Source organism: Taudactylus pleione, unplaced genomic scaffold, assembly GCF_031769625.1.
Source record: "Taudactylus pleione unplaced genomic scaffold, aTauple2 ptg000040l, whole genome shotgun sequence".
NCBI classification, from domain to species: domain Eukaryota; kingdom Metazoa; phylum Chordata; class Amphibia; order Anura; family Myobatrachidae; genus Taudactylus; species Taudactylus pleione.
The window spans coordinates 8,835,781-8,852,500 of record NW_028284442.1 but is presented as its reverse complement, the minus strand read 5'-3'; the positions used below and the strand labels follow the sequence as shown (position 1 = coordinate 8,852,500).

General features: G+C 41.1%; 1 protein-coding gene across 1 annotated transcript in view; it reads right to left on the bottom strand.

Annotated features, from left to right (window-relative positions):
- The window catches only part of METTL25 (methyltransferase like 25), a 326,584-nt gene that overhangs the window by 44,807 nt on the left and 265,057 nt on the right, over positions 1–16,720 (bottom strand). Inside the window, exons 9-11 of the mRNA XM_088454388.1 lie at positions 14,260–14,333; positions 4,396–4,437; positions 3,622–3,715 (exon numbers count right to left, since the gene is read on the bottom strand). Coding sequence (XP_088310514.1) covers positions 3,622–3,715; positions 4,396–4,437; positions 14,260–14,333 — 210 coding nt within the window. The remainder of the gene's footprint in view (positions 1–3,621; positions 3,716–4,395; positions 4,438–14,259; positions 14,334–16,720) is intronic.

Sequence of the window (16,720 nt, the reverse complement as noted above, 5' to 3'; positions counted from 1 at the left end):
CACATCATGGACATGGATCAGCAACTCCATGCTGAAAAGCTGATCTTTGACATCATCAAGCAGGGGAAAAGGAATCAACTTGAAAAATCTTCCAGGGTGATAAAGGAGCAGATACTCACCTCCGCAACCAATACGGGCCGTGGGTATATGGCAGAGCCTTTATTTCCACCACCAACCTACCAGGACACTGGAAGAATGGCCAAACACCATCCCAACCCACCCCCCCCCCTCCCACCTACAGTATATGCCAGAGGCATCCTACCCCTCAACATCCTCCTCTTCAGAGGTGCTTTATCATGCCATGTTGTCTGAGATTTGGGAGGCACCCCATTTTGAAAATTATTCTTAAATTAAACATTCAGGCAGTTTTTTGTTGCCCAATACCTGCTGCAAGGTATAAGGTGCGGACAATAAGGTTTGGAGAGGGTGATCAAACGCATTGCGCAAGGGCAGATTGTGGTTTGCCGGGGGCCTCAATCTACAATTGCGCCATGCACTTCTTGCACTCTTCAACCTGTCATCTGACACACCCTATACCTGGCTATCTATTGGGCATCCAAAAACTGGTTGATTCCCGTGTTATTTTATGTGACATTTATATGCGTGTTCCTGTAAAGGGAAAAAATTACATGAAGGAATATTTCCTAGGCACTGCATCAGACAGTTTTTAAAGCATGATATATACTAGTTTGGCTAATATAAAGACCATGTTGGTTTTGTTGTACCCCTAATAAACAGTAATGGTTACACACTGTTAAATACAGCCATGTTGGTTGTTACATATGTGTTCCAAATAAAAAAAAAAAAAAAAATCACTTTACACAAAAATACATTGTTGTATTTTTTTTCACCTTGAAGTACTGGAACTTCAGGACTTTCATAATGGCCTCACAGGTCTCCAGAATGATGCACCCCAACAACTGGGTGGAAATGAGGGTCCCGAACTTCAAGTCTTCATTTGACCTCCCTGTAGCCAGGTACCTCAGAGTAGCCACCAACCTCTCCTCAGCAGGAATGGCCATCCTCGTGCTGGTGTCCTGCCTCTGGATTTCGGGGGTCACCAGACACAGCAACTCCTGGTATGTGGCGTCATCCATCGCAGGAAGTTGCGATAATCGTCCGGTTTGTTCTCCATAATCTCCATCAGCAGTGGCATATGGGAGCTGCTCTCCCTCCTCGTCAGCCATTCCTTGGTCCAGCAGGACCACATCCTCCTCCTCTCCTCAGGGCCTACACCTTTCAACCTCAGATAGCCATAAGCTAGCAGAAGCCTATGGCGATAGGAATCCATCAGAAAGAAGAATACACACACTTTGTAAAAGGCAAGCCTTCAAACAAAGCAATACACACTAGCAAAGTACAGCGTTCAGCAGGGTATAAAACCAAGCCTCACTAGTCACTGAGCAGAGTGTGCACAGATCTAAAATGGATACTCCGTTTTATACCCCCTAGCTAAGCCCTCCCCTATTCAAATTCCAGAAGATTTATCGTGAGGTGATAAGCAATAAACGATGCATTGTTTACGATTTGAAATCTGAAATGCCGCGTATGATCGTATGTCCAATTGTACACCATTTGTTCTCATCGTAGAGAGAATTTCAAGGGCAATAGTACTACACATCTTACCAACTGAAAATCGCACCGTGTGTGGGCCGCTTTACTGAGCAGTTGAGACATCTAACAGATAATGAGCTACAGCACGGCTTTGACCAATGGAAAATAAGAATGCAGTGGTGTGTGGGTGCAGAAGAGGAGTGCATAGAAGGGGAACGGAGTTAAAATGTACTTAATATAATTAAACAAATTATAGCATAAGTCTCGTTATTTAATAGCCACATCCCATACATCTATCCTCAAATTAAACCAAATAGCCCTGTTAGACGCTTCATGGACTTTGCAACTTAGCGGCACCAAGTGTCCTGCCAGAGTCTTTCACAAAATATGCATGTTATGTTATTCGCATCACTAATGCAACAAAAGCACAATACAGGGGCACCCTGAATAATGACACTGCATTTCAATGTAGCTTCTGTGTGCCACTCAGTTGTTAATCTGGGTAAAAAAAGGCAAAAGATAGAGGTCCAATATGCGCAACCTGTGCCATGCTTCGAGCCACAAATGTCACAGCGCAGCTGAACCCGATGGTCAATTATCGGACCAGGGGCCCGGCCGGCGAAAGATAGCGGGCGGGAAGTCTCCAGCACCCGCTGTCAGCTGCTCTCTTCCAACCCCTCCGGCAGCTTCTGCATACAGGTGGCTGCAGCTCCTGTAGGGGAGCGCACGTTGCTCTGTTTAAGATTTAAAGGGACAGGTGCGGGATAAAGGGACAGTCTGATTGGCGCTGGAATTGAACTTTAACCTATATAAAAAAGTTCCTGGGAGCAATCCAGTGCCAGAATATAGACTCATACATTGCTCCAGCGTACCTTGACCTTGTGCTACTGACCTCGGCTATTCCTTGTGACCTGTACAGTCTGATCCCCTGGTACTGCATTTGGTGATTCCTGATTTGACTTCGGCTTCCCTGTGACCTGATTCGGTCTTCTCCCTGGTACTTTACTGTCCAGTTTGTTCTGACCCGGATTGTAGACTACACTTTTTGCGTACTTTCAGAAGCTCTCCCAAGCATGCCAGCTCCTATACGAGGGAACCTGGGCAGAGGGCTGCGACCTGCATGTCAGGTGCAGCTAAGTCAATACCTCCTTGTGGGGGTCACTGGTGAATACCACAGACACGCTAGACTCCGAGCCTCTGTTATGTGTCTTCGCTAATCCCCAGTATGGGCCAACATCTATTACCCATCCGTGAGTTGTGATAACATATCTTAATGCTTAATTTGCAACTTTACATCAATGACTGTACTAAAAGTACTTATGTACTGTAGTGTGCTTAATACACAATAAGTGACTGTGTGTGGTTATGATGGAATGAGACTCAAAATTCAGGCAAAAAGTCTGAAAGTATGGGAACCGCTACCCATGGCAGAGCGTCTAAGTCGCACAAAGTGTTTTGCACCATATGGCGCTAGGTGAATGAGGACACATCTGTAACCTATTCTGCTTAACTAACTTAAGTGAGAGAAGACAATTAATGAAGTAGAGTCAAGGGGGCAAATGTAATCGGGTGTGCGGGACAAACTCGGACCTTCCCGCACATTTTCAAATCTCGGACCCTATTACATTTTGCCCAAAATGTGAAATATCAAACTATTCTGTTGAAAATAAAATTGTTTTGCCAGCTGCGGTGGCAATAGAGTACATCTCTGAATCAGTCCCATAATCAGAAGTCCAATAACCAAGCTAATGTACATGTGATCTAAGGGGTATAACAACTTTTTTATACACGCATAATGCACAAAGTAGTAACAATATGCTTGTTCAGAAACTGGACTGACCATCTCTACATTGTATCTGCATAACAAGCTCCGCATTTAAAAATTTACATGAAAAAGCTAACAGGCTTTTTTTGCAGCGCAAACTTCATGTCATTTTGTTGCAAATTAGTGTTCTTTTGTAAGCATCAAATTTTATTAAAAAAATTAAAATTATATAGATATTAGATATTTTCAAAACATGGTTAATGTAATGATGAATAGTAAGATTGAAATTATCCAGTACTAACCTTTGAATCATCTTGCCCAAATTTTTTAAGAGATTTTCTGACATAGTCGGTGAAACCTGATGACTTAGAAAATATTTTGCCAACACGTTGGTCACTGAACGAAAAGAAAAAAACATTCTCTCATTTGAACATGTTCAAAACATTACTTCATGAACATGAGAACACAATATAATTATACTTTCTTCAATACAATTATCTAATACGGTGGGTGAAAATTTCTCAAGAAATTACAATTATCAAGTCTAAAACTTTTTAATTATCTATATTCAGCAAAAATAATTTATTTACCGCCTGAATGTATTAAAAAAAAAAAAAAACACAAGGAGGGTCAGGAACTCCAACTGGATCTGCGATGTTTGTAGTCCAGAGGAACCCTCATTTGAGGAATGTAGTCCATAGCCTACAGCGACTAATGCCCTCTGAACATGGCATTAGCTGCCAGTGCCAAACACCGGAATGCTTTGCATTTCGGAGCTCGGTATATCTGACAGCTTTGCAGCCCACTATGGGAGCTGCTGCTGTCGGAAATGGTGGGACAGCAGCAGATTTCGGAGATATCTGCTGTGGTCCCTCCACCAAACATACGGGTAATATTTAATATTTGCAGGTACTCCCAAAAACGGGTGCTTTCGAAGGGGATATGCTGCAAAAATTATTTAATACATAGGCCCTTACATGAGTTATTTTTACCAATCACTATGATTCTTTTCAAAATTCAAAAACAAATTATACTGCAATAATGCATTAAATTTAAACTTATGATTATACGCTTACATTTTTTGGACATTCTTGCTCTGTGGAACTATCGAATAGGACCTTGAAGGAAAACAAATGTTGAAATTTTTCATCATTCACAAAAATAAAATTTGCACAATTGTTAACGTATAGAAAATTACAAATCATGAATTGAACTATTCACTATGCACTATGTATAAGAACTTTGTCATATACTAAAATATGCCAACATACTTCTGGCTCTATTAACAACCATAGTGGCTCAAGGTAGGTACAATTTATATTGAATTCCTTACATTCAAAGAAAATTCAATTTGTTTACAAAATTCTATAAATGAACAGAATATTAGCAGATTAATATTAATGTGAGATTATGCCTTTTGTAAATAACAATATAGTGTGCAATAGTCACAGACAGCCATGTGGAAGTCATTACAGTATTTTATCACTCCCCCTTTTATGCCTGTGGAATCCTCTGAGATTATGCCATAACACATATTATGGGAAGGAATACAGCCATGGCCAAAAGTTTTGAGAATGAAAAGTATTAGTTTACGGTCTGTGGAGTATTCTGGCCATGGACCCAAAATTTCAATGTTTTGTGCACCGACCAACTTAGTTATCACTTTTTCCTTATGGCAAGTTTCTTCATCATGCTGGAAAAGGCACTGTTAGTCATCAAACTGTTCTTGTATGGTTGGGAAAGGTTGCTCTTGGAGGATGTTTTGGTACCATTCTTTATTCAAGTTCTTAGCCATGGGAGTGGCTCACTCACAATTTTGCCTGAGAAGCAACCCCACACATGAATGGGCTCAGGATGCTTTACTGTTGGCATGACAGGACTGATGGTAGCGCTCACCTTTCCTTCTGCAGACAAGTGTTTTTTCAGATGCCCCAAACAATCTGAAAGGGGATTCATCAGAGAAAATAACTTTTACTCCAGTCCTCAGCAGTCCAATCCCTGTATCTTTTGCAGAATATCAGTCTGTCCCTGATGTTTTTCCTGGAGAGAAGTGGCTTCTTTGATGCCCTTCTTGACACCAGGCCATCCTCCAAGTCTTCGCCTCACTGTACATGTAGATGCACTCTCACTGCCTGCTGCTATTCCTGAGCAAGCTCTGCACTGGTGGTGCCCCGATCCCGCAGCTGAATCAACTTTAGAAGACGGTCCTGGCACTTGCTGGACGTTCTTGGACACCCTGAAGCCTTCTTGACAACTATTGAACCTCTCTCCTTGAAGTTCTTGATGATCCGATAAATGGTTGCTTTAGGTGCAATCTACCAATATCCTTGACTGTGAAGCCCTTTTTGTGCAAAGCAATGATGACTGCATGTGTTTCCTTGCAGGTAACCATGGTTAACAGAAGAACAAATGAGTTCAAACGCCATCCTCCTTTTAAAGTTTCCAGTCTGTTATTGTAACTCAATCAGCATGACAGAGTGATCTCCAGTCTTGTCCTCATCAACACTCTCACCTGTGTTAACGAGAGAATCACTGACATGATGTCAGCTGGTCCTTTTGTGGCAGGGCTGAAATGCAGTGGAAATGTTTTTGGGATTAAGTTCATTGTCATGGCAAAGAGGGACTTTGCAATTAATTGCAATTAATCTTATCACTCATGACATTCTGGAGTATATGCAAATTGCCATAATAAAAACTGAAGCAGCAGTCTGTGAAAACCAATACGTTCTCAAAACTTTTGGTCATGGCTGTTATTCTGAGGTTATACTATAAACATTTCTTCTTTTATGGGCAAGTTTACAAAACCATGCTGTAATTATGCTTTAACACCTAACACGATTGGAGTCTGCTCTCCAACAAACTTTGGTGTCCTATGCCCAATCCTATCAAACAGCAACATAAAAATTGATTGTGCTTTTGTGGGCCTGCATAGAAAAAAAAAAAAACAGAATATAGTTGTCAATGATGAGGGCGTAATTGCAAATTAATAGCAAAATATCAAAACAGAAATCTCATGAGAAGAGTACATTTGTCTCATTGAAGGTTCATCAGGGGTTAATATACTATAGCTAGGCCAATAGCACTGGTCAACAGCAATTTCGGCCCAAAGGTTTTCATAGTATACTTTTAATGCTGAATCCAAATAAGCACTTTTGTGGTGACATGATTATTTTCCTCATAACCACAGGATTAAAAAAAAATGAATAATAATTTTTTTTAATATTAAGCAGAATTTGCATAACAAAACATCTCCCAAGAAAATGTACTGTAAACATGCTAATTCAGTAATTTCCTTCTGTACCTATTACACATGCTGCAAACATGAGTGGTACAAGTTGTTGTTTTTTTGTTTTTTTCTTTTTTTTAGAAAAGGTCCAGAATCTGATATACAAGTGGAACTAGTGACCCACCCCCGGATTCGCACGCAGCCAATTTTGAATTTACGGTGGTAGTTTTTTTTAACCGAGGTCTCATAAGATTGCCTTGTAGACACTAGTCATTTTTCTTCCAGATGTCAACACAAAAACATTAGTTTGGGCCACGTAAAGCTGTCAATGAGCTCTGTGGAACTATCGAGAAAACAGTCTCCACTTAGGTCAACTCCAGCCATATTAAGTGTCTGCCCCTGAGCTTAATTTAGCAGATTCTTAATGGGAATTGGACTAATTTGAAATTAAACAATCGTTTTTCACATAAATGAAATGGGAACGGTTCAAAAAAAAAAAAAAAAAAAAAAAAGGAAGAAACTGAAATGTTGTATCAGTAAACAGGGCTTACATAAATTTTTCTGGAGAAACCGGATAATATGTATCAATCTCTACAAGGTATGAAGTGATATCTCTTTAAGAGTTTAGGCAGCGTAAGCAAAAAAAAAAAAAAGTGGTCGGACGTTCATTTTGTCATAGACTTGCTTCACTAAAATCATCACTGCTCAGCTCCCTTTTGTCATACATTAAGGTTTCATACACCTAAAGCTTCCTCGACAAATGTTCTATAGAAGAGTGAAAACTGCATCAAAATCCGTCCACTAGTTCTCGAGATTAGCCCAAATAAACAGACAGACCCCTACCAGGGACTTTATTTTAAACTACTGTATACTGTAGATATCTGTGGAGGATCTAAAGATCGCTACACTTTTGCTAGGGTTGCAGATAGGTTACAATAAGTAATGTTTTTCTTTTGATGTGAGTGGGACAGCAAACTGCTATGTTCAGATGAATTTGGCCAAGATGTACGTCACTTGTTCCAGGCAAGAAAAATGTTGTAACAGTTAGTTCACTTGTGACCTTGATGAACTGTACTTTCCTCCTTTGCACATCAACCTTGGACTTGTGAAAAACTGGACAAACCGCAAACTGGATTTACGTATTTGAGAAATTAATTTCCCCGGATCAATGATACCAATATTAAAGATGGTAATTTTGTAGGCCCTCATATCACAAAATAGTTAAGAGATTTGAAGAAGAGTTTAATGAAGCTGACAGTTTAAACGTGTCTGCACAGACTTTCTGGGGAATCAAAGCAGAAAACTATTCTGGAACAACGGGGGACCTTCTTACATCTTACAAAACAATAAAATGCAGTGTGTCATTAACCACTTAACTGACCATTTTTTTTTCTAAAAACTGCTCCAAAATTGTCGGGTTTTTTTAATGAGTGAATTAGGTGAGGAACATCTATTTTAACTTATCCAAAATTATTTAATTAAAAAATTAATTTAAAAAATTGTTTTTTCAAACATCGGAAACATTGCGACTTAATTTGAGACCGGTTTCAGGCACCAGGTACACTATCGGGGTGAGAGGGGAGGTTAAATTAACTTTTTCCCAGCGGCTGCTATTCTTTGCAGCCGCTGGGTGGGGGGTCCTGCTTTGCTGACCAATCAGCAGTGATCGGTGAGCACAGCAGACAAAGGGGGAGAGGGTGCAGGCAAGCAGAGGTACCGGAAGGTCCCTCTGAGACCAGCAGCTGCAGGAAGATTCTCTTCCTGCAGCTGCCCTAATGTTTATCTGGCTGGTCGAAATGTTGCGACCAGAGCAGATAAAGAACTGCCTGGTGTGTCAGAAAATAACGAACATGCCAGGCAAGTGGTTAAAGGTTAATTTCTTAGGTTCTTACTTAAACTTTTTTCAGGAAAACATGGATGCAGCGAGCGAAGATCATGGTGAACTTTTACATCAGGACATTTCTAACAAGGGAAACCGTTACCAAGAAGAGCCCAATTTGCGGGTGTGGTATAAGAGATAGACAGTAGTGAGATAGACAAAGTCTAGGTAGACAGCAGATGTAGGTCGATAGGGACAAAAGGTCGACACACTAAAGGTCACCATGTAAGAAGGTCGACAGGTACAAATTGTCTGGCCACCCGCCCACAAAACGGGGCGAGCTATCAATCAACATTGACAGGCGCCCCGTCTTGTTTGCGATCCCCGTAGTGACTGAACTTCAGTCGCTCAGCGGGGGTCGCGCACGCCAGAAGCGGCGCGTGCGCAGTGGGCAACAATCGAGCGGCTCTGAATCGGGCTCATAGTGCGTAGTAAAGTGCAAGAAGGAGGGAGAAAAATATTGCGCAGTAAACACTTGGTATGCAGCTTACTATTTCAACAAAAGGGTACCTGTTACACACCTGAACCATCAAGCATATTATGTAAATATAGGATGAAATAGAGGGCGCTTCCAATTGACAGATGAATAAATTACTGAACCTAACAAATTTATGATAAAAAACCTCAAATCATAGGTGCAATTTATTGACAATAAAAGTCCAACATACATGTACATAAAACAAATTAATATTGTGCTGGTTTATTGTGTATTTAAGTGCGGAGGCAGGAAAATAAAGGGCATTTAATGGAGAAAAAAAAATCATACCATGTGTGGTAGGCGCTGTGAGCAACCATAAGGACAAGTCCCAGGTCCTAAATGAATTTGGCCGGTTCTGCTTCACACCACCTGGCTTTGCCTTTGATGTAAACAGCAAGTTCCTCCACAATAGGTATTTTCAAAGTGGCATAGCAGCATCAGCACAACGAGTTTCAGATCTATCTTGATCCTTTTTCAAGTGCACAATGCCATGCCATTGTATCTCCCACTAGCCACTTAAAACAAATAAATTTATTTAATGTACATGTATGTTGGACTTTTGTCAATAAATTGCACCTATGATTTGAGGTTTTTTATCATAAATTTGTTAGGTTCAGTAATTTATTCATCTGTCAATTGGAAGCGCCCTCTATTTCATCATATATTTACATCATAGTGCGTAGTAACCATTCAGAACCTCATTAGGGGTTAAAATTACACCATAGCCATTATCAGATATATACTATCACAATGTCATACACTCAAAAAACAAAATAAACGTGGAGTCGTTAAACCCACAAAACTACAATATTAATATTAGTACCCGAAACTTTGAGATCTGCACAGCATAAGACAACATAGCTAATAAGCATTAAACAAAGCTAATCAAATGAAAATACACTGAAGAGGAACCCTAGATTATAACTTTGCAAAGGTAATGGGAGAATAATGCATGTATAGTCCCTCTCCCCATTTATTAGTAGTGAATGAGTTACAAAAACTAGCATGGTATACATATAATCAACTTTTTATTGCTCATTATAGTGTAAACACACACAAAATTTCAATGCAGAACAGACAGGAGATAATTATCTTATGCAAAATCTCTGATTGTATAGAGAAACATCACTGAAGTGTATTCAACAATATCAACACAATAACTGGGAGAGTGAAGTATTCTCATGTGGCTTTAGACCAGTCCTGGGATACTTGACCGCTAGAACCAGCGGCACGAGTAGATACTAATATCCCATTCCGCCAAAAGCCTCTACACGTTGGAAATTATATATGAGGAGGCCTCGTAAACTAACCAGTAGCTTCACGTGGAACCTCCAGCGATATGTGATGTAATTGTCTCTTAGAGCTGTGGTAATGGAGTGGAATGAGTAGCTTTTTGATAGGGTGGCAGCAGACAGGTCTGGAAATATTTGAAGACACCCCCCCCCCTCCCAGAGCGTCAGTGCCTTCAGCTTGGGGCAGCACGTAGAATTTGCTCTTGGAAGTGAAAAAAGTGGACCCGCATTAATATGTCTCGTGGAAAATTGCCTGGTGCTTTTCTCGGTTAGGGAAGGCGGTGGACCCTATCGATTATCAGGTCTTGTTGAGATGCCATAGGGACCAACTTGAGGAACAAATTTGAAACATAATCAGGCAACTCTGCGTTTGACACTGAATCTGGGATGCCACAAATCTTCAAATTGTTTCTTCGTGATCAATCTTCCATATCTGCCATTTTATCTCTTATGGATGATACTTCAGTTTGGAGGTCAGCATGGGCTGTGAGAAGATCGTTATGAGACTATACCAGTTCCTGCATTTTCACCTCTAGATGGTCGGTTCGATTTCCCAGCCCTATAAGATCAGCTCGGAAAGATTGTATAGAGGTGTCCACACCCTTCAGCACATCAGCACGGAATGCCGCATAAACTTGGAACATAGCTTGGGTGGTAAGGGGCGCATTTACATCCATGTCTAGACCCAAGTCAGCCGGGGAAACTGTCTCTCGTGCAGTAGACAGAGGACGAACCCAATGCTGGGGACGGCATCTGTCCCACTTTGGAATGAGGAGTAGCAGGAAAGTGGATTGATTTTGGCAGTCTGTGTTGTCTTGTTTTCCTAGACGGCATAGTCATGAGAAAAAGGAGGAACACCAAATTGAGCCAGACACGTGTCATGACTCTTTGTGGGGATAGCGACTCAAGGGGTGGGGAAAGCATTACCCTGAGAGACATTTTTTAATCACATAGAATCACATTTCTGACACGGATAGGTATCAAATAGGAGGCTATCCCTTTCCACAATATTTAGAAAGGTTGGTAATGATCACTAGGAGGTAGGTGCAAGAGATGTAGAGTTGTAGAATTTGGAACCGTTACGGCAAGGGTTTTCCTGAAAACCTGCCCTGCAGCTTTGTCTATCACCTGTGTAGAAGGCTCCCTGATCAGTCACAGTTAAGGTGGAGGCTCTAGAAGCTAAAGGTTGCCCACTGCTTATCAGGTGAAAAGTAGCCTACAGTATGGGTAATATAGGGTAGAAGCTGGGTGCCCTTTCACATCGTCAATAATACATTTGTGGCTGCCGCTGCCACCAGCAGCCATAGATCAGGCCCGCGACCTCAGTGGGGAGAGAGCTCTTTCAGGAGCAAGGGAGCTCGCATGCCTCAGCCGGGGGTAAATTGGGTGTATGCTGGGTGGCAGGGACCACGAGTAGGCAGCGGCGGACCTGTGCTGCAGCAGTGTGCAAACCGGAAGTGGCAGCGCCCTCCGTCCAGCAACAACTTTCGTCTGCGGCTTCTGGAACTTTAGTAGGTCCCGATAACGGGGCGTCAATTTGGCTGCTGGTTTGATGCAAGGATCAGCCTAGGCGATGGGGGGGGGGGGGACAGATGCAGCCTCAAGTCAACAGGAGGCTGTAGTAATGTAGTGAGGGACACTGGGTGTGGACCAGCCAACAGCCCAAGTGTCACTGGAGTGAAGGAAGCCGTGTGGAGCCCAAGCTTGGGCACCCGGCTCCTACTAAACTGAGGTGGAGCAGTCGTGAGGCAGGAGATCAGCCACCATCCGAGGGCAGAGGGTCTATCGCAAGACGGTGATGCCTCCGGAAGTGAGTCAGCCGCCACAGTAACTGCCGGCGCATGCTGAAGCAGCCGGCGAGTACAGCTCCCGCACCAGAACCAGACAGCGCTTAACCAGCCGGAGAGGAAGCGCAGGTAAGCGGGTACTCAGTGTGGGAGGGCAGGGTAGGAGTCAAGTCCAGCTGTGCTCCGTACCGTGGGTTGGTGGAGGGAACCCACCGCAATCAGTCCCACATCGAGGGCCCAATCCGCGAAGGCACTTAAAAGTGCCCCCTGACTCCGTGGACTGAACCCCCCAGTAGTGTATTGTCAGGGGCGCAACTCAGGAGCGGCAACAAGCCTTCAGGAGGTCAGAAAGGGGTTAATCGACAGGAGCTGCTCTAAAGTGTGTCCACTCTCCACTCTTGTCAGGCCACGCCCCCAGGAACCCAATTTTGATTGGAAGTCTGTCCTCTATTTTGCCTGTTCCAGCTCAATTTTATATAACTGAAATTCAAGTTATTTTTCTGTTTCTTATATCCATTTATTTTATTAAAAATGTTTGCATTTTATTAAAGTGTGTCTGTTTTATTATGTTAAGCATTTTGACTACTTTATGTCACATTAAACATCATTTAATAAATTCAGGGTTTTTTTTTAAACATATTCACGCTCTAGGCAATGTATGGTTGTTTGTAATGTTACATTTTAAGGCAAATATTAGAACAATAGGTTAGGTAATGGTAATTGTTATATTAAAGGGGGGATTTTAGTCATTATAAACAGGTGGTTTGGCTTTAACTAACCCTTACACACTTGCAGGTGACTTCTAACTGTGACAATGGTAGTACTAATCATACATGCTTACATACAACACTCCAGGTATGTCTGGGAGACTCTTGAATTGGGCAGTTCTCTTGGTCTCCCAGGAATGTAGACCACATTCCCAGATCCCATTAATTTTCCTGTGGAATTTGACGAGGCCATGTTGACGGGATTAGCTGCAAATCTCCTCATTATGGCGCTGTTGTGCAGATCCTCAAATCACTGTTTTACAGTAGGGCAAGAAGCTGCAATGACACAAATTGTCACTAAGCCTCCAGTAACTAAGTCGATTTCCTCATATTCTCCGTTAAATATTTTTTCGTGATCAATGAAATAAAAAAAAAGCAAGTTTGATATACTTGATCTACACAACACATTTATATATTGCCCCGCTTTGAGCCACAAGCGGGACACTACATACATATATATATATATATACACACACACACACACACACACACGTATATATTTATATATACATATATATCTATCTTCACCTGTGTAATAGTGAATTATATGAATTTCTATTTATGGATTACTTTTAAATATTGTTTATATGCAACGTATGCATTATTCTATTATATACTGACATTACAGCCGATTGCTATTGTATGTATTGATAAATGTGTACTTATCCATTTTTATGTAGATTGAAGTGTGTCTCTATTTCCAAATCAGACTGATTATTATTAGCATAGAAAGTTAAATAATAATATTTGTTTTGTGCTATTTTATAGCAAAGAGAATTTTAAGTGTGCATCCACAAGCACATTAAGTATCTGTTGCTGCCAAACATGGATAATAAGATCGCATCAATTATTTTACACATTATAATAAGCGCCTGAGTCTTCATAGTCTTTATACTTGATCTGCAAGTTACAGCCAGAATTCCGCGCCCAATTTTAAATCAGGATCTGAATTTGTGACTATGTAAACAGATCTAGTAGACTTTTAAATATTGATGACATTTACAATTTTTATACTTGCAATGGGTAGTCCTTTTTCAAAATGAGAAGACAGGGCTATAATGCCATCTGTGAATTTCCCCTCCCTTCAGTATATCTAAAAGTAATGTCGCAAGTATGGTGTAATAGGGCATGATTACAAAGTTTAAAAATACTTACATAAATTAATAATGTATATTAAAACTTAAAATAGCTTTGTAAAGAACCTTGAGAAAGCTAACAAATTAAAACAAAACTGACATTTCAATATTGAATTGTTTTTGCAGTTTTTTTTTTTTTATATTAATTTCAAACTACTCCTTAGGACTACAGTCCCATAACACTAATATTTTCTTTTACCAATACTTATAAATTAACAATACTACATAAATGTAATCAATACCTACATTACTGTAATATAATTAAGGAAATTCTGAAACCACTTGTAACACATCCTATTAAATATATCTTCATATTGTATTTCTGTTAATCATTTTCTTTTTATCCTTAGCCAGGATGCCTTTCTGTATTCATACCTTTGTGTGATGCCATAGACTTCTTTGCAGATGACCTGAAGCACTGCTCGATAAAACAAGGACTCAGTAGGAAGCTTGTAAAAACACAGAAGTGGACAAGATAATTAATCATGCAAATAGATGTGCGATACATACATGCTAACAAACTATACTGTTCAAATCGTGTTTTCTATAAGTAGCTTAAAATGCAGTACTTTATTGTATGTACATTCAAACTTATTTCAATATAGACTGCAGGCATTTCAACATGTCTCCATTCAAGATGTTGACAATGTAAACAGAATGCAGACATTGAGTCGACATGATTAAAATGTCATCAACAATTGTACCTCCTGCAAAACATCAACATTGGAAATGTCAACAATGTCATAATGTCGACATTTCGCTTAGGATTAGTGTTACAGTTAGGCACAGACTCGCACTAAAAAGACTGCTGAAATTTCAATAATGCCAATACACGTGTTGACATGTTGAATGTGGACACCATGACCATATCGACATTTTCATGTTAAAATTGTAAATGTCTTGAAAATATTCCACACTATAAATGGCAAATGTTCCAGGAAAAGCAGGACAAAATAATCTAGTAATTTATCGCAATAATTAACACTTTCTTCCCACATAAAATCTTGGTGGTTTCATTTTTCAGACCCACAGCAATTGCAGAATAGCTCACCACTGCCAGGGGGCAGCTTGGCATCCTCAGGGCTGTCAAGAAAAATCCTGGGCCCCGGTACAGCAAGTTCCTGGGGCCCCCCTGGAGGGGGTGTGGCCACAGCATGTTGGGGGCATGTTTACACCTTTTTGGGGCTTGTCTAGCATGTGAGAAGCAGCCACTCACAGGAGCATGACATAGCTCTCAGCAGCTGGGCCGAAAGTATTCACTATTAAGACCGGTACACACTAGTACCTAGTGTGTACCGACCTTGTTAGCGATGGGACCCAGTGGGGTGCCGGCATTGACAAGTGCGTATATACTTGCTGATGCCAGCAGCGATGACAGGGGTCATGCTGCATTCGGAGCGCACATAGTCTGCAACATAGTGGGTACACAGTGGCCGATGTGCCTGAAATGTCGCTCCGATTTGCTGGATTGTGCGGAATATCACTTAATGTGTACCCGGCTTTACTGTGGGTACACATCAGCACAATGGGCCTGATTCAGAGCCGGACGCAATTAGCGCTCGCTCGTCCTGAAAATAGGGGTGGATATTCAAATGAACCGTTCGCTGTTTGCGGTCTGTTCACGCCTCTAGGTCTGAACGAGCGTACAAAACTTGCGGTCGTTTTTTGGGAAACTACGACCCCTGGCCGCTCGCATCCTACGTCATGTCCGCTATTTATTAGATTAATCGAGTACATCGACCAGGGTATGAACTGCTCGCTATTCTTGTGGTCGGTTTTTGCTACCACAATTTTGCGAGCAGTTCTGGCTATAAAATAACCCAGTGACGCTGCTGTTTTAATTATGCACACCCATAAAACGCCCGTTTTGACCTTTAAGCACGCCTGCGTTCTGATTTCCACTCCCCGTTTTCAAGCACCTTCCCCTGTTACCACACACATACGCCTCATTCTGTCACTCAAATTATCAGGCATTTGCTATTTTGCGAGCACATGAATTTCGACCGCACTGACAGGTTCGCGCATGCGTATAACGATCCGTTCGCATGCGCAGTTGGGCAAACATCGCTCGGAGCGAACGAGCTGCCGCTTACGAGTGGCTCTGAATCAGGCCCAATATCGGCACAAACCTGGCATATCGTGCAGTGTGTATTGATTTGAGCACTCCCTTGGTTGCATGCAAAATCTTCTGATTGGCCGTGCGGCACAATCAGATGATATAGTGTACGTCGATGCCATGTTGCGAAAAATAAATAAATATATATATATATATATATATATATATATACACACACACACACACACACACACACATATATATATATATATATATATATATATATACACATGCAGTGGGGCGGCACTCAAATTAAAGATGACAGGAATCACATTCCAATGTTTCAGAACTACTTTAATGCTCCGTCCCCAAGGTGAGGACGGAGCATTAAAGTAGCTCCGAAATGCTGGAATGGATATTTGGGCTGATTACGATCACACACACATAATATAATGAATATATATATATATATATATATATATACACACACACATACATACACACATATACACACACACATATACACACAGTCAGGTGCATAAATATTGGGACTTTGACAGAATTTTCATATTTTGGCCTCTATTCACCACCACAATGGCTTTGAAATGAAACAAACAAGATGTGCTTTAACTGCAGACTTTCAGATTTAATTTGAGGGTAATTACATCCAAATCAGGTGAACGGTGTAGGAATTACAATGGTTACTATATGTGCCTCCCGCTTTTTAAGGGGCCAAAAGTAATGGGACTATCAACTCAAAAGCTATTTCATGGACAGGTG